Below are 22,974 nucleotides of genomic sequence, written 5' to 3' on the forward strand. Positions count from 1 at the left end.
ACGTACTGATGACGTTGGCTTTTGCATAGAATTCACTCTGTTCTTCTGGTTTGTCATCAGTATTATTATTACCCTGATAGTCACTTAATGAGCTATTTTTATTTTGATTTTCAGAGTAACCAGTTTTTCTTTAAAAACAAATGGCTAGAAATGATAATGTTGTCTGCTTCATGGAAATTCAAAGGTTTTTCATCCCTGCCTACTGCTGTTTGCAACTGTATGAATCACAAGAAATAGGCCATGGGACAGATTTGAATTGGGAAAGATTTACACAGTTGGCTATTGAGTTGGAATTTTAATACTATTTAGTTGGAAAATAATTAACAACTAAGAACTTAAGTAATATTCAGCAAGTAATCTTTGCCAGCTGCTGGTCTTTTTTAGCACTGGATCTCAGATCTCCGCTGTGCACATCTGACTTCATTAGTTTAAAGTCAGGCCATAACGTTAAGCCACTGACCGATCAACAGGTTGGTTTGTTTGCACATGTTCTGGATAAAGCTCAGTTTGTCTCCAACCTCTGTTCATTCCATTGTTCAATACATTATTCCAATGTATTGTTTGCACTGTTTGTCCGTAGTTATCCTGATCAAATGTTCTGCTGAGCTAGAAGACATGTACAGACCTGATAGCCAACCAACAGCGAACTCAAAAAAAGGGGAATGTGTGACTGATAACACTGCTGGTAAATGCAAGACAGCAGCTTTGCATTGTTAGTTTGAAACAGAAAGTACTGTTACTGGCAGGATCCGAGGTGAAGAAAATTTTCAACAGATTTTTGCTTGACATAACTGTATACACAGTTTTGATCTCAAACATACTAAAATATAGATTTTAGGCTTACATACAGTTTGAGTACCTGACACTAAAGGTACCTGAAAATTGAAAATTTGTAGCAGGACATAAATGATATACTAAAAAAGCCCTATTTATGGCTAATTTTTCAATTATGTGAAATAAATATACTATATGTTTACTGTTTTACCAGTCAAAAGAATTTGTAAATTTGGCCAGCTGGTTTTATAATGAAAACATTACTGCACAGACAGGTGAATTTTCTAGTTCCTTTACTCAACTGTCAAATTCAGCATTGTGGTTTTCTTTCTTACCTACAGTCTGATCATTGGACATTAAATCAGCATCATCACCCCAGTCCAAAGAGTGGGACGCTTGCCCAGGAAATTAATTGTAATCAAGGAAGTGGTAGACTATGCTGACTAGGGCCTGAATAGTCAACATGATGACTCCTTGGGAACATAAAACAGTCCCTTTATAAAATTTCACATATACTTGTTGATGAGTGGCAATGCTGCTGTACTGTTCCTGAAGCATTGGTTCTCTAATATATTACTTCTCCACTTGCATCACAGTGGGATGTGAAGACATTACAGAAGTGAAGAAGAGAATTGTCAATGCTGATTCACAGCTCTAAAAACCTCGGGAAAAGAGCTGGTCACACCTAGTCCTGTCCACTACTTTCTGGAATGACAGTTCTGTAGAAGCTAAAACCCCCCACTGGGAGCTACAGTGTCTGGCCGGGATGGGTGAGGCATAATTTAGGGGAATTTGGCTCACTCAGGGGTTTTACGTTATGAGGCATGTGCATCACATAACAACTGAATATGGTTGTTTTTATAGGCTAAAGGAAGAACAGACTGCAAAATCTGTTGTCTGGGAATTAGTACAACTCAGGAAGAAGCACTTCAAGAAGCTCTTCGGTATGAAGTGCTTTTGCGCATGAGCAATGTCTATGACTATGGTAAAATGACCATTGCATGTTGTATTTTCTCAAATGACAGCAAGCACTTATACTCATGCGTATTGTTGCTAATTGGTATTTATACTGCCACATTATCAAAAGAGATGCTTGAATAAGTCGCAGTTTTTATTTTTTTTTCATTTTCAATAGAATAACAGATTTTCAGTTACCATAGACTTTAAAGAAGGTAACTGGAGCAGGGGTCCTCACTGGATGTTATCCTATGTGTTCCTTTTACTTGCTCTATAACTGCAATATTTACCAGATCAAAAAGAGAGAGCAAATCTCCCCAGAAAGGACACAGACAGGTATACAAATTTCACACAAACTCTAAACCTTTCCTAGAAATCAATTTAATGAATGGAGCTTAACTTTTAGCCTTCAGAAAGCATGGGATGAAATGTAATCAGAGGATAGATTTGACACACACAAACATGTTGTGTACCATATATAAAAAACATACATATTTATATAGTCAAATCTCCTGCTTTTGACACTATATAGGATTAAAACAGTTGCAAACCAGGGAAATTCATTTTTATGCCTATGTTTCCACCAAACAGACTCATTATGAGAATGAGGTAATAGAAAATTGAATTGAATCCATTTTTGTTATAAAAAGTATAAAAATCTTGCACCTTGATGTTTCAAAAATACCCCTTTGTACAACTTTGGCCAGCACAAGCAGTTGATTTTCGCCTACGTTCCCTGCATTTGTCCAAATACTTTGAGTAACGACCACTGATTTCTCAAATAGAAGTCACATGATCTGTATTTTCCTGAATTTCGATGCATTCAATCTCTTCCCTTTCTTTCCGTTTGGCTCTTTTCTTTTTCTTGTGGCGTTTTTTTGAAGGAGGGAAGAAGGTTAAGAAAACAGGCAAAATGACGAAGCAGTGCAGTATCGTGCAACTACCAGTCAGTAGCAAGCATTTGAACAGTGTGGAGGTCAAGTTTGAAGGCACAAACAGAAGGGGTACCAGCCCAACAAGAAACGATATGACATTCTGGATAATAGCTGTGCCATGCTCCTTGAGTGAATCTTGAATGCATAGAGTTCTTGTGTGCTCGGTGGCTAAGACAAATGTATAAAGCAGAGGGGAACAGTGATCTATGGCAAAGTTTAAAGCGTACATAAGGCACAGGATGGATACGCAATCCATTTCAACGTTCCATAATGTCATTAAACCCAACACCCCCAACTCAATTGAAGTGACAGTAATTATCAACCAGAAGTTTCCCAAAGGATGGATGACCAAGAAGAATGTTAAAATTAAAACCAAAAAGACACTAAAACCAGAGATAATAACTGGCATTGTCACTGCCAAGCCATAGTGATCCATGAAAACAAAAGTGGGATTGAAGACAATAAACTTTATGCTTTGTATCAATGAGAGTGGTCTCAACTTTTCAAGGAGCTCAACCACTTCCCGTTGTGTATTTTCACTAGTCCTAGCAACCAGATACATCCGGGATGCAATAATATTCAATTCATCTCCTGACCTAGAAATAATTATGTCATTTCTGAAGTGCTGAAATTCTGATTTCTTCAAAAAAACATTCTGGAGAACGTTAATAAATTCTGTCTTGTTTGATGCCGAAATATTGCCAACCTTTAAAAACTGGTAGAACTGCTCAATCCAAGATTCCGTATTGAATCCATGAGTTATGGTTTTCAAGTCTTCTTGGACAGTTGCATTCCAATATTCAAGAGGTTCATATATATAGAATCCAATCACAGGACTATAGTTGCTAAAGTATTTTTGTTGTATAAAAGCATAAGAAACACTGGGAGAGTCACTTGCTAAAAGGTTTAAAATGTTTGATCCACCACTAATTTGGAGGCAGCCCATAAATGAGAATGATGCATAGATGAGGTATAGTATGACCACAAAGGGTTTGACATACGTGTTAGTGATCCAATCATTATAATGTTCTCTTAGAAAATGATGAATGAAATGGTTCTCATAAGGGTCTGGCTCATGGTGGGTCGAATGCTGATGCCCATCACTCATCATTGTTTGAAACCATATTGGTTGTCTGTCCAAATACTCCTCAGAGGGAATTTTACAACAGAAGATACTGTGATATCGATTTTGCTCCAGCTGTCCAGCAAAGACTAGACAAGAGCCATAGAAGGAGAAGACGTAGAAATAGTTCAGGACAATAGTAATGCACATGTTCTGGCAAAATACCTTTACTGCCTCGATGTTTGTAAAAGGGCTAGCGCCCATTCCAAACGTGATGATGTACAGAGAACTGGTCATTGTATATGACACCATTACATCAGAATAGGCATCTGCTACCCTGTCTTTAAAAGGTAAACTTTCTCTGGTTTTCCTCCATCCAGAAAGAAGCTCAAAAACTCCTTTTGTTCCATGACCTGAAAGACAAAACAAGAAAAACTGTTTCATAGTGTAGGACATTTTCTAGTTTACCAAAACACAGCATTTGTATTTAAATTTTTGGTCTATAAAACTTTAATAGCAATAAAGCTCACTAAACCATTTACCAGTTTCTGACACATCTCAGCGAGTGAATAGGAGTATGCCCACCATGTTATCTTGTTGTCCCTGTCATCGTTCCTATAACTTGCAGCTTTGGCCCTCTGTGCAATTGCTAACACATACCAGCACATAAATCACAAAACAGGACATACATATTTGTACTGTATCTAAAGTATATTACACCCATCTCCAGTTACTTTTATTAGGTATGCAACAACTAAACAAGAAGTTTATAAATATAAATTATTTTATGACATTTGGCACTAGTTTAAAACAATGCCTCAATGAATGGTAACATTTTTTGGAAACCTAGTGTAGAATTGGTGTAGTAATTAGGTTTTTTTGGTGCAGTTTTTTTGTCGCCTGCCTCTGTACTTTTTGGTAGTGGTTTGAAATAATATTAGAATTTGGGAAAGGGGTTTTTGGCATGGACATTTGGCTGTTGGTATAACAATGTTCATCTAGTATGTAGGTAATAGTATCAATAGTAACAATGTTCATCTAGTATGGAATAACTAAAGCTCCCCTTAACTACTAAGTATATTTTCTTGGCTTGCTAAGCAATCATAGATTCTAGATTTCCAACATGGTAATGATAGCAATCCACTAACATATTTTTATATCACCTAATAAAGTCTATGAATAATAAATGAAAACATATTATATAGAAATTATTCTAGCAGAATTAAACTTGCATCTTCTTGACATCAGCAGACAAGCTGCAAATAATGCTTGGACTTCTGCATGTACCTATGGTCGAAGGGGAATCAAGTCAAATTCCATAAATAATTGATGAGGGTGAGAAACTGTAATTGGACCAGCTGTATGCCAAATCTATGCAAACTCCTGAAGGTTTTATTCTGTGAGAGCTGACAAAGTGTCATTCATTGCCAGAACTTTACAGGAGTAATCAATCAATCAGGCTGATAGAAACCTGAATAAACCATGAAAAAGTTTGTCTAGCCTTACACTTTTGTTTATATGTTCTCATTAATTTAGTCAGCAATACAAATTTATGGAAACAATATTTTTTCCTTGCAAAGCTGTCCACTCTGGTTTCTCTTGTTATAACAAACAAGCAATAATTCACAACCGTGAGCAATAAATGCCTTTGGGCTCTATTTTATAAAACAGGGACATTCTCTCAAACATTCCTTATTTCCTAATTGATTTCCACCAGAGAATGTTTGAGGGAATGTCTGATTCCCTGTTTTTAAATAGAGCTCTTTATGTTGCTATAATTAGTATAGGACAGGTCCTGGGCGCATTTCATCTGGTCCAAATCAACAGGCTCTTAGGTTTCTCCACCCAAGCCTCTTCATAAGCTGGGTGACCCATAACTTTTCCCAGGATCTGGGACCTGGCTTCTCCTGTGTTGTCATTTTTTTGTCTCTCCACTATTGAAAACAATGTGGCAAGACACTTGTCTAATCACATACAGAAATAAAAAGAGGCAGCGACATCCATGCAAAACACAAGCTGGGGTGTCAGGGCCACGCATGATCACTTCCAAAAAGGCACATAAAGGCAATCCTAACAGTTACAAAATCTCAAGTGTATAACCAGTATAAATATAAAGCAGATCAACCTCACCAAAAAAAGATATCCCCCATATGATGATCCCAGATGACAAAACCTATGCACCTTGATGGTGGGACCCAGCACGTTCCTGGAATGTTGGCCAACCAATTGGTGAGGTCTGTGGGGAGCATTTTAAAAAAACAAGTTTTTGTTCTGCAAAACTTTCATATAGCAAGCTCTTCCCCAATGTAGCATTGGCAGATGTTTTTATCACCCAGTGCTTCCATCTGTCAGGATCTTATATATCTAGACCATTTATAAACTGGTGGTGCTAATATGCTGCAAATCAGAAATTGTTTTTAGGATTTGTTACATGAAAACTTTGTTTTTTTTTTTTTTTGATGTAGCTTTAATCTGATGAAGCGATGTAATCCGTGAAATGTGTCATAACTTTCTATATATATTAAAACATATAACACAACTAAATCTGAACAGTCCTCTCACTATAAAAACCTAAAGAATTTATGATTAGAAATAAACATTATGTTACTGATATTTTGAATTTAATGGTTTTTCTTGCTCTTATCCAAAAAATATTGTTACATCTCTTATATTAACCTTTGAATGTTTTTATAGACATTCTATATGTTATTTTAATATTAAACTATTTTCCTATTATTTAAATCATGGAAATAAGTAAATATGCTTTTTCTTTAAACTTCTCTAGGGATCGATTGTTTTGTACTTGCTATAGGGGATACACTGTCATTGGTTCATCCCCTTTTTATCTAAGAGTCTTTTTAACTTTAAGACTGGGGAGAAGTAAAAAAGATCCTCTAGCCTTTTTTTTTAGAGGTGGAGTAAAACAATACCCATGCCCTCTTGTGATGAAACATGCTGGTGTTTTATGATGTAGTTGGAGGTCACATTCTCTCACTTGCAGGAAGGAAATCTAGTGGCAAATACAGCAAGGAGATTCCCCAGTTTTCTGTATCCTATCAGAAATTTTGTATAGTACAACCACTAAATTGTAACCATTCAAGGTCACCAGGACCAGATGAGAAGGTGATGAAAAAAGTTTACATTTTCATTTCTTAGTACTGATCATAAATATAAAATATGTCTATAATGAGTACATGTCCTTTTTAAATCAAATAAAAACACAGCTTTTGCCCATCCGTTCATGCTTTCCATAGAATGTTGCCACATTCTCCTGGGATGAAATAACAAAAGGCTCTGACTAAAATGATAACATCTTTACATTACTTAGATGCTTCCATTGTGAAATGAATAATTTATTGAAGTTTGTTAATAAGCGGCTTACTTAATTAAAAATGTCCCAGTATAGATAGCTACAGAATCCGAGAAACAGACACTCATCCTGCATACAATTTATCATCCATGCACAGAAATTCTAACGCTTAGAGCAATGTAAAAACATGTAAGTTTACTGCAACACGAAGATTTAAATGGAACCTAAACATCTCTGATGTATTCAAAGCAAAAAAAGTATACTAGAATTAGGTTTTAAAGTATCATCATGGTATATGTAGGGCATGTAGCTAAACACCTTCACTGACTTCTCCCTTCTGATGGATATTCTGATGGAGCCGTGTGAAGAATAGGTAACGCTGAAATAGGAGTTCCAAATCTCTACCATAAAATGCTTGATGTAAGAATAACCAATTGCCCAGCCCAAATGCTGCCACATGAATGGGTTTCAGAAAATGTTTTTTAGTATTCCATGGGGAATACTATTATTTTAGTATTGCCAGGGGAGATAAGGCACACCATGGTACCTGTTATGCACTGGCTTTGTTCATTTACATTCTTAATATATTACACTGGTTCACTTCAATTTCCTTCTCCAGCTCCCACTTAATGAGCCTAAAAAACATCCACTAAATCTATTTCATCTGTTATGCAGAGCTCAAAATATATTTTATTTTTAGTAATTCCTGAGGCTAAACTGCAATTTCAGTAAACACAAAAAAGTCTTTTTAATTAGCAAAATGTAAGGGAAGTGCCATCTCTCACTGCGAGTTAAATAATTCATAGCCACATTAGTCAAGTAGAAACCCTTATCAATAGTATTGTATATAATAAAGAAAAGCAGTATCTCCAGCAAATTACATTGATGTGCTTATGGGAAAAGATTTACATCTTGAGTATAATTCTCTAAGTTAAATCTCCTGGGCAGAAAACCGATAGCCGATCTGTATTAATTAAGACATAAATTCTTCTGTATGTAAGGATCTTTATAACTTTAAATAAACACAATTTACAGATAAATATTTAGATGTGAAATTTCATTTTATGTATTTTAAATGTCTTATTTATACTATTACATATGCAAACTTTAAAAAGGACCTAAACTTAAAAAAAAAAAAAAAAAAAAAAAAATAGTCAACAGGCGGTAGAGCTCATTAACAAAAAAACATGAAGTCGCAAGTCTTTTTTACACCCAGAAAAAGCCCTGGCTCCTGGTAGCTTTCTTTCTTTAGTCCTGTACTGCACAGTGAATGTAGTGTACAGCTTGGCTCTGCATGCAGCCAGCCACTGGGGACAATATAAGTCCTGTGCACATGCAGGTGTATTATCATCAGTGGCGATCCAATGGCCAAAAAGGATTGCCATGGACCTAGAAGTCCACCATGGAGTCAACAGTGAAGATTGCAGCTTCTTGAGATGAAGATTCCTTAACCTATCATCCTTGCAGGGCATCTGCAAACAGTTAAGCCTGAGCAATAATTAATGGCAGACACTCACCACCAAGCAAACAAATACATTTCAATTTAGTTTTTAGGCAATCTGAGGTGAGTCAACCATGGCCAACATGTTATATCCCACAGCCATCTGTGTACCCATTAAACACATTGCTCAGATTACCATATTTCAATCATATGGTTTATAATCCACTTAAAATTTTCATGCATGCTACCCTATAAAGGTTAGCAGCAGATTTGGCTGTAAGTGTATGGGCACTGGTGTCCTTTCAGACAGAAAATGACTTGCCAAGATAGAAGCCCAGGCCAGATTTACTATTTTACTTTGTATGTGTTCACCTCAATAACCCCATGACTAATATGCATACCTAAGCCATTTCAACACCATGTTTGACATAGGATTTATATTTTGTACACTGCTTAAATTTACATGAAACAATTTGTATTTGAATTTGTAAAACTGTTTTATTACACGGTATTTCCTTTCTATTTCATAATGCACCATGACAGCAGCAGGTTGATGATTTGAACTGGCAGTGTAGCGCACAAACTCTTGATAGCTGTAGCAGTAATCGTATGATTGGGCACCACAATACTGGTTCCCAATCATTAGATGAGACGAAAAGCTGTTAGTGACAACACATTGCTAGTTTAACAATGGAATGTAGAATATTGTTCCCTTGGCATTGGGCACCAAATGTATTAATCTATAAATTACAATTAGTAAAGAGTTCCCTTATTTTATTAGTGCTGATTTGCTACCCTAAAATGTGATATTCGTTCATCAGATAACTAAGGCATCTGTGCCTGAATCCAATATGTCCTGCTGCATTTTAAATAATCTCAAAACAGTCGAATACTTACCTGTTTTGTGGCCTGAAAATCCATTGTTTTACTTATCCCCCACTTCATGCTGTGGTTCCTTCTGCCACCTGCTCGGTTAATATTGCTTTGCGTAGTGAAGTAGGGGATGTTGGGAGAAAACACAATACCTAGTGGGGGACAGGCATTGCAATACACTCAGTAATGTTCGTGGTGCTCCATGATAAATCGTGGTGCACTGTCTTGATTTTTTAGTAAACTTTAATGTTGAACTCTAAGATAATCAAACATTGGCTAAGTACAAGAAACGTGTATTCTTAATATCTGTTTATTTCCAACATGAAACTTTGGAGTTAAGATATAAGCCCTTCCAATAGATATTTCACTTATTAGTACTAAAGTATGTGAATTAAAAAATCATGTTTTTGTTTTTACATATCCTTGCATGTGATTAGGTATTCTTTGCAAAGTGAATTTTCACCACATTCACTAAGCTAAGTAAAATATTACCTACAAGGTTATAATTTATCTTGCTAATTGAATGTCCTATATTCCTTCAGTCTCTGTGTGGTAGTTTCTTCAAATAAAGACCAACTGCTGCTCTCTTTCCTTGTACAGGGTAACTGATCTTGTAGCCGCCCCATCTTATTTTTCTGTAGGCAGCCTGTGGTACGTGGACCTGCTGGGTATCTCCCACAAACAGGATATGTGCATAAAAATGATGATATAAATGCTACTTTTACAAGGCTATAACTATAATTTTAAAAGCATCTGGGGCACACATAGTAGATTTTTGTTTTTTGTGGCTATGATATTTAGGAGAACATTTTCTTGTGGCTGGGGTTCATCTTTAAAGAGGAAAGTCCACAAAGCATGCACACATCTTAGAATCTAAAGTGAAGTTTACAGAACTAGTATTAAGCCCACAAATCATAGAACGGAGTCTTCCATTTCACAAAAACAGACAATAAAAAGTAAATAACGAATGTCCTGCTTTTATCTGCCTACTGCGTCTTTACCCATTAGATGCAAATTTAATGTATGTGAAAAGCATTCAAATTTCAAATGTAATCTTATTACCCTACCCATTGCTGCATTCTGTTGTCAATTGGCTCTGGACTGAGCCTGTACCTTTGTGCAGTTACCCAGCTGGAAAGCAGAGCTTCCTGGTGGTTTAAAATGCAATTTATTGCAGTTTAGATGATACGTATTTACATTACCTGCTAAAACTTTCCTGGATATTTTTTGGTATCACCGGAGAGACACTGAATAGATTAGATGAAGAAGAAAATTATATAAAATTCTTTTAGTATTCCCACAATCGTACTTCTCTCTAAAACACAAATATAATATTGATTCTACAATCTGTCTTCTGTCATCTTTTCAATATAACTCTCTTCTGCTTTTTTTGTACAGAACACAAACTAAATTACCTTTTTAATATTGTAAAACTTTTGGGTATTACTGCTAAAAACCAATAAAATGTGGATGTATTGTAGAGGTTTTATTAAAAAAGACATATATATATATATATATATATATATATATATATATATATATATATAACATCTATGTGTAATATCATTTACAACTTTTGCAAAATGGTGGAATAGCTGAACACTCATATTAAACATTAATAATGAAACCCCCATTAGTCTGTTTAGTTACTATATTAGTATATATATTTCTGCCAGCTGTATGAAGGATCTACAAACTGTTCTTATATAATCACATAAATGGAATAATTATAAACCCCCTTCTGCATGTTTTGCCTATTAAAAAGGTAGATGATAGTTATTTATTGTATACATTGAATGATTAGTTTGTGTCACAACACTCAATCTTATTCAAGTTCTCAGTTTTTTTTCAAAAAGAAAAGGTCTGAGAAATAAAATTAAAAAAACTATGCTTGAATTATTATTATCATGCCTGAGAATCTTTGCTATATCAAGAATGATATTGATAATTCAAGCTCAGTTGTCCTTAAATTTTATTTGTTTCACACATAAATAAAAAAAGTTTTGTTTCTCATTTAGAATCAAATGTTACCCACTCGCGTTACCCATATTGGAAACAGTTTGGATTTATTTTGTTACACTTAAACCTTATGATTAAAAAAAAATAGCAATGGTATAGGGCTAAACACATGCCTAAATCTCAAACAAAAAACTACCAACTGATATTTTTCAGCGACTATTTGAAAGGGCCCACAAAAAGATTTGTTTCAGAGATCTCTTTTTACAAAGGCTGGAAAGGTCAATAGGAAAAAGATTTGTACTTCACAGGTGGAAAGCTGTCGATCCTTCTGCGATTCTAGTCCAATTAGTCCCACACTGTTCAGTCTTCCCCCTCCTTCCCGACGTGGGCTGTACACTAGGCGCCGCCATCTTTTTCCCCCTTCTTCTGGTGACGTCCCCAGATCTCAAACTCTGCAGATCTGGGGAAATCACCTGATCTTATGCGCAATGGGATTGGCACTTTTAAAGGCAGTGAAGAAAGGAGGGGCCCCCCTTACATTAAAAAAATGAGTAAAATATCAGACACCCTTTTATATAATGCAAAACATTTGGTGATAGGTCTGTTTTAAAGAATTTAATTATTGGCTAGGCTGGGGGAATCAGTGAATCAAATAGCTTCTTAATCTTTATTAGTGGAGTAGTACCTTTATCTTTTAATTCATTCCACAAGGAAAACTTTAAGGGGCCTCAAGGGTTAAAGGAGCTAACTAACAACATCTACACGCCTCTCATCACAAAACACCAAGCAGTTCAGTGTCCCTCATTTCATAATTCACAGAGAAAAAGTCAGTCATTGACTTAACAAGTGAGTCAACGTTTCTCCTATTTGCAAAATTTAGACAATGGGGTTAATTTGAATAAATGAGTAAAGCATGCATTTCCACTTAGCACAGGTATTAGGATAAGGATAAGTAAAAATAAACTTTCCCAAAAGTAATCAGTCATGCTCAGGTTAAAAAATGGGATTTTTACACAGATAAATTCAGTACTGGATTAGCCTAACTTCACCTCATTCAATTAATCAATTTTCACTTAGCTTAGTAAATTAGATAAACCTATTCTGTGTTTATTAATCAAATGAAGTGCACACAAAGATCAATTTTTTCATTTTTAATTCACCTTTCAAAGAAAAGTGAACCTACACAGCATACTGCATGTTACCGTAGAAGGTTTGTTTGAAAAACAAACACTCATTTGATAAGGGGCATTTAAGGTGTCCTACAATAGTTTCTCAAGTTCATTTATTAAAAATGAAAATAGTTTGGAAATGCCACAATACCATGCCTTACGTGCTGTAGAATCATGACCGTGGAAAAGCAGCATTGATTAAAAACAGCAGGTTTCTAAAACTTTACGACTCCCACTACAAATCTTTAAAAAATAAGGAGAGAGATGTAGGATCTCAAAGGAACTGTCCATACAAAACATGCTAAATTTACAACTACAATAACTTTAGGGCTTCTACTGTAAATTATGAAGGAAAAATGTCTAAATGTGATTGTAAAATGCAGCTGCTACAAGAAAAGATCAAGCAGAAACAGCCTGAAAAGCTTTTTGTGTATTCTCCCCACTGGGTTTATTCATCATTTAAAGACAGTAAGCAGGAGCATACAAATGATTCCCTTATACCCTTGTGTCCAGTCCTGCATCTACCGCTTGTTTACAACACACAAAGATCCTTAATATAGAACCATGAATTAAACTTGGCTACAACTGTTTCATGCTTGTCAGGTCCTTGCAGTGCAAACTTTGGACACCAGCCAAGATTCTATGGAGTAAAGTTCTGAAGCAATTTCTTCCTTGGCCATCAAGATATATTGGAATTATTTTTATTAGCATTAGGAGTGTTAAATTTCTGTTTTAAAAGGAAACGGCACTTTCACTTAAAATGGCAGAAACCATTTTGTACATAAAGTGAATATTTACTACTAACTATTATTCAGGACCTTGTCAGAGTTTCTTTATACCAGTTTGTATGGGGCGTGTCCTCCTTCCCCTATATCCCCTTTATATCAGTTTACATTAAACGCTCTAGAGTTTTCTTTAGCTCCTTTTTTGTAGCGCCCAAAAAAATAATTTATGTTGGCTGCTGTTAAAGCATAGGGGTAGCAATGATGTCCCTTCCTCTTTCCATCATCTGACAGTGCTTTTATTATTTTTATTATTAATTAACAGTATTTATATAGCGCCAACATATTCCATAGCGCTTTACATCATATAGGGGCTTTGGAATACCTGCAGGTGCTTGATATATTTCAGTGACAACCAATGAGGAAAAGCAGCATAAAACACTAAATTTATTGTAATTAATTTAAGTAATTAATTGGTAATTGGTAATTGTAAAGTGGTCTTGGGGGAACACAATAGGAATACTCTACACCACCGTTCCTCAACCAGAATTCCTCCAGGGTTTCCTTGAACAGTGTGCAATTTGTGCCTCTCATAGATACCACTGACACCACTGATCTTTTTGGCTCTGTAGAGGTACCAATCTTCTAACCTGGCCAGCAATGTATGAGTCATTCTGACCACACACTAATATACTGGGAGCTGTGCATATAGTAATTATAGAAGAGGTCCCTCAGGACTTGAAAGGTATTTCAAGAGGTTCCCCCGTATTAAACAGGTCAAGAAACTGTCATAAATTGTGTATCTCAACAACTAAATTTTTAACAGCAACTGTACCATAAATCAGAAGCTTTAGTTTTTAAGTCACAAAGAAAGGATTTTTTGGTTTACTATCCTTCTATCTTGCAAAAACCAAAATATTCAACAGGAACTGAATGCCCGCCTGCACAAAAGTCTTATTGGGCACCTTCTGAGCCTCTAACATACAGGTACACCTAGATTCCAATAGTAGCCCTCCCTGCTCGAGTGGATAAATAACCCCACTCCTTTTTACCTGTTATTGCTTTTGAAGGTCATTAAAAAAAGCTGTAGAAATGTGAGTTGAGAGGGGTTGTCTGGTACATGCATTTAGTTTGTATATTGGAGAATACAATTAGAGAATTCAACTCCCGAAATGAGGAGATGGATACTATTGGCAATAACAGTTGTACCAACCCTTTTTTTTCAATTTGGAAGGACAGGATCTAGAAAGTTCTTGAATGACATTAGTTATTTCTCTGTATATGAAGGACAGTATATTTACCCATGGCAAAGAATGGTATTCCCAGCAGAGTCGAGTTGTATTTTCCATCAGTAACGAAAAAGATCCCTGCCGCGGTGACACTGGAGATACAGATTGTTAGTACTCCGAGTAGGCCCAGAAAAGGCTTGCTGCGTAGACAGTCTTTCATAGAGCTGAAGAGAGTGGCAGCCAGAAGAACCAGCATAAGACTCACCACTATCTTACTTCTAGACAGCTCTATGGTTTTCTGGAAGTCTCTGAGCAAGCTGAACGATGTCATTGAATAGAGCTGAATGTCTGGGTGTTCTTCTTGCAGCTGGTGAATTAGTGTGCAAAAATCATTTTCCCACTGCTCGTTGATGTGGTCCTGCGTCACAGAGCCATAGTTCTGGAGGTAGTAGGTCATTTGGATGGCTCTGGCGGATTTGACCCGCTGATCCTTGCTGTTTGGCACTTCGGCAACACCACCCAGCTGGTGTCCAATAAAACTCTGTCGCCCATTCTGTACAGAAATAAAACAAAATACAGCAATTAGGAGGTTGTATAAACTAAAAATGACAACAGGGTAGATTAGAAAATAATAACTTTAAGGATGTATTCTGTACTCCTGTGTAACACTGAGCCAAAAGTCTGTTATGAGTCCCACCATTAACGGTACAGGGATGAACCCTTCCAAAAGACATTCATTTAAATTAAATATATAAGAGCAATTATGAAGGCAAGCTTTAGGCAGACATAACAAAATCACAAGTGATGCAATTAAGCATACCCTTTAAATGTAATATGTATAGCATATACTCAAGTGTAAACCAAGATCACCCCTCACGTACAGTGTATAATAAAATCTTCCCGTCTGTGAGAATGCTAGAGTTTGTTATGCATTTCACATTTAAAAGCAAGTGACCTATCATAACAAACTCAAAGGAACAAAATACTTTAACCTTTAAAAAGTGACAAAAAAGATAGATTGTCATTGTTTCTTTATGTAACCAGTCTGTAGGCAAGGATGGAGGACCAGGCTGAACTGCTTAACTACAGCAGAGTAAAGTCATGTCTTTACCCTTGTTCTGCTGTTTGGCAGGACATGCTGGACAGAATTACTTGTTCATCTATATGCCTGAAAGATACTTTTAAAGCAGTCTTAAGAGGCCACTGTTTTGCGATCCACCTGTATGTAGGTGCATGGTAGGTTTCCCAGTCATGCATACCTACAATTTTAGAGAATTTTGCAACAGCAAAAGTCATTCCACTGTTGTGGCTGTCTTACTGTTCCCACCAGTCATACAGATATCAGGACATAGTGTGTGGGGTAATTAGCCAAAACTATTTGCCCATTTTTTATTTTTTTTTAAATACATACAAGTTTATGTACTATATATATATAACAAAAATCAATTTGACAAAGATCAAGCATACATTTGGATTGATTTTTTAAAGCTCTCCAAGTAGAGAAGAACTATCATGGGAGAACCTGGGTGATCCAGGAAACCTGGAATGGGTTTGGTCCTGGACTGAAAACTTTTGCCAGCTAATAACAAGTGATTTTTAGAAAATTCATTCCAGCTTTGCTGGATCAGCTCAGTTTACCCATGATAATGTATCTTCTCCAGTCTTAGAGAGCTTTATTACATTAGACTTGATTTATGTGGGAAAAGTGCACATTGCATTACATGTTTATGTATCTGTATTAATCTTTAATTTAATTTTAATCAAGAGTGTGCAGGTTCATTAAACACAAACAAGACAACTATCTTTATATGTAACCAACCAATCACACGGAAGAAAACTTCTCCAATAAAACTGAATTTGCTAGGGGTTCTGAGAATTTCCTGAGCAATGAGAATATCATGCTGTTTAGATCAGTTTAACTGACAACAATAATCTTTTTGGCTTTTTCTTTGTAAGGGTGACAATATTCTTAGTGGCCAGCAAAGTAAGAGGCATTCCTCCCACTGACCACCATTTTAGTGGAATGTGAGCTATGGATATAGTATTTATAGAAGGCGTTCCCATAAAACTGAAAGTTATTTCAAGGGTTCCTTAATGTTACATAAGTCAAGAAACACATCTAACCTTTAATGCACAGCTCCGGTAATGTTCATTGTGGAATCATGCAGCAGCAATAAAAATTAAACTATGTAGAGGAAAAGGTCAGACTTTGGATTTGGGGCCAACCAGAGGAAATAGGAAGCCCACCAAAATGAATAGATTTTGCCAGTGTGATGGCAGTAAATGGCAGTGTGACAAATTTTTGAGGGGCAACATAGTCCCATTATAGGGTGGTGTGACTGCCTTGTGTACCCCCTATATGGAAAAAACAAAACCAATCTGGGGTGTAGATCACCCCAGATTAGTTTTTTTTCCAATTTTCTGATAGGCAAATCTGCCAATTTTAGAGAACCAGATCAGGAAAAAAATTGTGTCTACAGGATTTAAACGGGGTTAATGTTATAGCTTTGTATGCCCCAAAACTCAACAAACCTGCTCCACACTGCACCATCGTGCACAGAACTGTGCTAAAATGTTTCTATAAATCAGATGAGGTTTAGGTCATGTTGAGTGTATTGGAAGTCTATTCAATTGCCATTAACTTGCTAGTGTACCAAGGAAAAAGTTTTCTTTGGAGACCAGGCAGAAGAATTATAAGGAGTGATGATGCTCCACTAAGGGCTGTGTCCCTGACACCTTGGTCTTATAGAAAGTTGGTTGGATTAAGCTCAGTGTCATTCAACAATACCTGTGCTTGTTGGAATAGCAATACAAAAGAGTTCTGCTTTTTTATTGAGATCACTGCCGGGCATTATTATTTTTTCCAGTGAAACGTGGAGTTGAGTTTTAAATTAATGACAGAGGGCCTGATTTATTAAAGCTCTCCAGGACTGGAGAGGATACACTTTCATCAGTGAAGCTGGGAGATCCAGAAAACCTAGAATGAATTTCCTAAAAATAGTTGATATTTGTTTGCAAATGTTTTCAGTCTTGGTCAGATCCATTCCAGGTTTGCTGGATCTCCCAGCTTTACTGATGAAAGTGTATCCTCCCCAGCTTTTGAAAGCTTTAATAAACTGGGCCCAGAGACTTAACTAAAAGTGAATTGTAAATATTTATATGGGTTGAGATTCGTTTGCTGTTTCTTGTGTATTCACACCTGAAAACATCAATCAACATTGAACATTACCCAAGTGTCATTATTGATCTATAATGTTTGCTCTTTTTACTTCTTTTCACTTAACTGTTGTATGTTTGCTTTTAAATAACCCTTGTGTCTTGAAGTTCTACATGTAAGTACAGATGAAAAAAGGAATGTTGCCCTGAACAAGGCTATCAAATCAGTTTTATAGCAGCTCTGATTGTTGTCTTTGTAAGCAAAGTAAATGTCCACAGGCCCGAATAATTGAACAGGCTGTATAAATATGAATACATAAAACATCTGTGAACTGGATTTGGATTTTTATACATACACAGTGCACCATGTATGGTACGTTAGTGTCAAGAATATGTTACATTTCCCCAAAAAAGTATAAATAATGTATATACAAACATCAATATAAACATACATTTATATATATATACACACACACCATTTATACTGATATAAAAACTCTTAGCTAAAATAAACATAACTGGTTATTTTGGACATTTGCTGTCTGTTGCCTCTTATCTGCCCTGCAAACACCCTGTTACCGTGAGCAATCCCCCTGTGCTAAGGTAAAAGTACAATTTAGCAAAAGAAATACATTTTCCAATGTACACTATAGTTCGTATCAGGGATGTATACTCATAAGGGTACAATTAGCAAAAAGAGAGACATTACCAATAAGAAACCATTTAGGTGTTGTCTGCTGTCCACATATCTCCTGTTTAATATGTGTATATCCATGAGTTCTACCACTGAATACATAGCTATAAAGTTTGATAACAAGGGCTTTGTGTCAGATATGACAGTTTAATTTTGTAACATTTTCGCAGGCATCTTCTGGCCTTATGTGACATTATATAGAGACGAAGATCAGATCAACTAATTCCTTCAACTAGAAAATGTGGGAGGATCAGTGTGTTTCTAACCCAGCAATATATATATATATATATATATATATATATATATATATATATATATATATATATATTTATATTTAGCATTAAAGGTGTTGGTGAAACAGTTTCTGTGACAAATTGGCAAATAGGTGAATCAGTTTGCTTCTTTACCTTTGCTGTCCAATCAAAGGTTGGTAAAGAGACAAGATGTATGAAAGTTACCTTAACCTACACTGTTGTTTAAGTACTTAGATTTCTACGGCTGTACAAGCTGCTTGTCTCTGGAGTACTAATGAAACATAGCTGCCTGATAAATCTTCAGAAATAGACACTTTTGGACCCTACTATGTCCTGTAGCGATATAGCGTTAACTGCAGGAGTAAATCTCCTGCACTGGGCTGTGGCAGATCTGTACAAATATCATGACTGAATATACAAACATACAGTATATGTTTTTAAACCTGTACTTTAAGCAAAAAAGAGGGTCAAAAAAAGATATTCCCTGAGCTGTTTTTTTTTTTTCTTAAAGTAGAACTGAGCTTCTTTCTAATTTGTAATGCGATAGGGCCTTTCTACAGTAAGTATTCTTACCTGCCTGACCTTTCATTTACACTGTCAAAACTACAGATTTGTGCTTCTCCTGCAGTTGCCAGACCTAAATAAACTCTTGCATTATGGAGTTACATCATCTTGGCTCAGCTAATCGGAACAAGGAAAGGAGGAAGGAAGAAGATGGTGGTGCCTAAAGAAGAAGAAGATGTGTCGCTAAAACAATCATTGCGATTGTGTGCCTGCTAACTTATTTTTACCTGGAAATACAGGAAAATGTTTTGACTCAAGTATAAACCTTAGGCACAAAATGCAGTACTGCTAACATTTAAAACCATATTCAATACAAATGCCAAAAAATGTAAATGCATCCATGTTGTGTTATTTAAAAACAATATTTAAAAAAGAGAAAAAAAACTAAAATATATTTTTACAGGTTAAAATATTACAGTATATAGGTTAAAGTGTTTGTATCACTTTTAGGTTGTTATTATGGGTTACTTGCTCTTAAATATTTGTTTGTGCATTGTTGTTGGCCACCAGTAAATAGTGTTTTAATATCCGGTAATGTATGTAACAAACTCTAACTGTGAGCCTGGTTTAATAAAGCTCCCCAAGTCTAAGGAAGATACACTTTCATTAACGAAGCTAGATAAGCCAACAAACCTGGAATGGATCTGGTCCCAGATTGAAATCATTTGCTTGCAAAAAGCAAATGACTTTGAAGAAATCTATTCCAGGTTTGCTGGATCACTTAGCTTCACTGATAAAATTGTACCTTCTACAGCCTTGGAGAGCTTTAATAAATCAGGCCCAATGTCTCACATGTCAAACACCAGGCATTTATTACACACTGTACATAAAGACACAGAATCATCTACTGGCATTTGGAAGGTGAAAAAATAAAATCCCAGTTTATACTTGAGCATATATATATATGTATATATATATAATGTGACACCAAAGCAGGATTGGAGAAGGGAGGTGGAAGGGAGATATATTTGCCCAGGATTTCTCTTTTGTGTGAGGTATATTTGCCCAGGATTCCTCTCCTGTGTGAAGTAGCAGGTGGAAGACTCTCACCTGTGAGATAATTGATGTCTGTGCTGAAGAAACACTGAGGGTGGGGATATAACACAGAGCCAGGAGCTCAGTCGAGAGCCTAACTTTGAGAGACACAGACAGGGGTCTGTGCAGGCTCAGCTTAACTTGGAGAGACACAGACAGGGGTCTGTGCAGGCTCAGCTTAACTTTGAGAGACACAGACAGGGGTCTGTGCAGGCTCAGCTTAACTTGGAAAGACACAGACAGGGGTCTGTGCGGGCTCAGCTTGGCTTGGAGAGACACAGAAAGGAGTTTTGTGTCAGTGCAGCTCTATTTGGAGAGAGCTCTGTTTGGTGACACAGCCAGGTGGCCTGTGTGAATGAAACTCAAACCTGAGTAAAAGGTTGCTGAAAGCTTGGTTTTGAGCTGACAGGAAGAAGCCCTCCAGCTGATAGACAGGGATGTTTGATGTATAGTAAGTACCGGACAGGCAAGGTTTTCTTTTGCTGTTTTGGTATTTTATATGCAGCCTTCAATAAACCTGGCTGCAAGCCAGCTTAACACTTATACCTTGGTGTGTGATATGAGTTGGATGAACCAGACAAGTGTCCAGACAAGTGACCCCCAGCAAAGGTGATCCTGAGCTTAACCCCTCACAATATATATGTATATATATATATATATATATATATATATATATATATATATGTATGCTCAAGTATAAACTGAGATTTTCTACCATATCTATATCCAAAGCTTAGACTAGCAGACAGAAGTATTTTGTCTTAAATGATCTCTCCTTGCAGATATACAGCTATGTGGCTCAAGACACAGTAGTGCCTACTTACAAGTACCCTTTTTTTTTTTTTTTTTAGAAATTTAGGTTAAATGATAAACTTTACAGGGTAGTGCTTCGGGACATTTTAGATAGCAAACTTTCACTTTGTAATTTCAGGTCTACTATAAAGTTCACGTAGTTCTACTATAAAGTTCACGTTCACTATAACACTTGCACGTATTATAGCACACAATTTTGTACTAAGGCAGTTCTTTTATTTTGCTGAAACTTGGTGCAGGAAAAAAGGAACTTGCATTGTGCTGTGCTTTAGTACAGTAACATTGGCCAATATGTGTGCATTGCCATCCTATCAATAAAGTGCATTGAGGTAGCATTGCTGGGAAATTTTATCAGACGTTTCGGCTACACAGAAGTAATAAGCCAGTTTTACAGCTTAACCTAAAGCAGGGGTGTCAAACTCAAATACACAGAGGGCCAAAATTAAAAACTTAGTCGCAGGAGTCGTGGGAAAAACTTTCTTACAAAAATTAAGGAAGTTTTTCCTTCTCATTCGATATAAAACCTTTTTTTATGGAAACAAAGAAGTTTTGCTTAACATTCAATCTGGAACAAACTTTTAATGAAGAAATAGCACTGCTACTACAATTCCCTGCGTCAATAAAACAGTTCAATGCGGGGCCACGCATAGGCCACTGGTCTATAGAAGCGAGTGATGCCGCTACTACAATTCCCACCATTATTTGCCTCTATAAAACAGTCTAATGTGAGGCCATACATAGGCAGAGAGGCCACTGGTCTATAGACGTGAGTGATGCCAGGAATTGTAGTAGTGGTGCTTTTTCAATGCAGCGGCGGGCCAGCTGCAATTCATATTTAGAATTCCTTTTGGGGGTCAGATTTTGACACCCCTAACCCAAAGCCACACCTTGGACCGACACATAAATCAATGTCTAGGTCTGAGTTAGGATCTGTAAAAATACTTTTGACCTGCCGCTATTGGTAATATTTCTGTCAATATGCACAATGAGCATTATTAATCCATTGCACTGAAATATCCTCCATTCCTACAGTGCTGTTCTATAAACAAAGCTCTGTGAAATGTCAAGCAGCACAGCTGAGCGGACTAGGCTTCGCAGACTTATTATGCAGATTTGTATATTTCCTGATTCCATCCCATAGAACTCCAGGCTGTTTAAAGCAACTATATCACATTTACAATAAAAACAGAATAAAATGACACTGGGTGCCAAAATGTATAAATATACAATGTTGAGCAAATGTAGATTGGCTTTGTTCTTTGAATATAATCAAACATTACGCTGCAAGGCTCAGCGTCCTGCTATTAATATAACTCCACAGCCAATTCATTTAGCTTATACCATATCGAATATTTATGGAAGCTTTTAAAAAAATCATTACTGGTGTTTAAACTATGACTGCATATTGTTTGAAAAAATCCTTGAACTGCCCCACAGTACTGCAACATTCCCATATTTTTGCTTAGATATCACCCCTGTGTTGGTGTGGACTTTCATCTAAAACAAAGCAAAAAGGATAAAGGGGTTCTCTACATACAGTTTCCTGAAATTCCTATTGATCTCCATGGAAGTTAAAATGTTTGTTTCAAAATAAACCTGAAAATTTGGAAAGTTACTAAGAGGTCATACTAATTGAAAAAAAGAGACATGCAATGCCCAACAAATAAAGCCTTGGTTCCTGATGGCTTTTTTATTTATCATGAAAATTTGTTCACTTACAAAATTTTGTACAAAAACAAGTTTGCAAAATATGCCTGGCCATTCTTATGGGGATGAGGTGAACCACAAGGCAATGCAGAAGATGCTTCAACATATGGATACTCCCAGTTGGATTTGCTCTCACGATATGAATTGCATATTCAATTTTGATTCACGTTTGATCAGGCAATCATGTCCGTGATAGGAATGCACTCCTTACAGCAAACATATCTTATAAAACAGAAAGGAACAACCATGGATGGCGCCAGTAGAACTCCTGAAAACAGAAGGTGTTAAAAGCCAACATTTCAAGGCCCTGCATGGTCCC

General features: G+C 36.3%; 1 protein-coding gene across 1 annotated transcript in view; it reads right to left on the minus strand.

Annotated features, from left to right (window-relative positions):
- Nucleotides 1-3,773: 3,773 nt before the first annotated feature.
- PTCHD4 (patched domain containing 4) overlaps nucleotides 3,774-22,974 on the minus strand; it is an 80,667-nt gene continuing 61,466 nt past the window's right edge. The window contains exons 2-4 of the mRNA XM_072410079.1: nucleotides 14,505-14,985; nucleotides 3,955-4,142; nucleotides 3,774-3,878 (exon numbers count right to left, since the gene is read on the minus strand). Of these exons, the coding sequence (XP_072266180.1) occupies nucleotides 3,774-3,878; nucleotides 3,955-4,142; nucleotides 14,505-14,985 (774 nt within the window). The remainder of the gene's footprint in view (nucleotides 3,879-3,954; nucleotides 4,143-14,504; nucleotides 14,986-22,974) is intronic.

This window comes from Pyxicephalus adspersus, chromosome 4 (genome assembly GCF_032062135.1).
Source record: "Pyxicephalus adspersus chromosome 4, UCB_Pads_2.0, whole genome shotgun sequence".
NCBI lineage: Eukaryota > Metazoa > Chordata > Amphibia > Anura > Pyxicephalidae > Pyxicephalus > Pyxicephalus adspersus.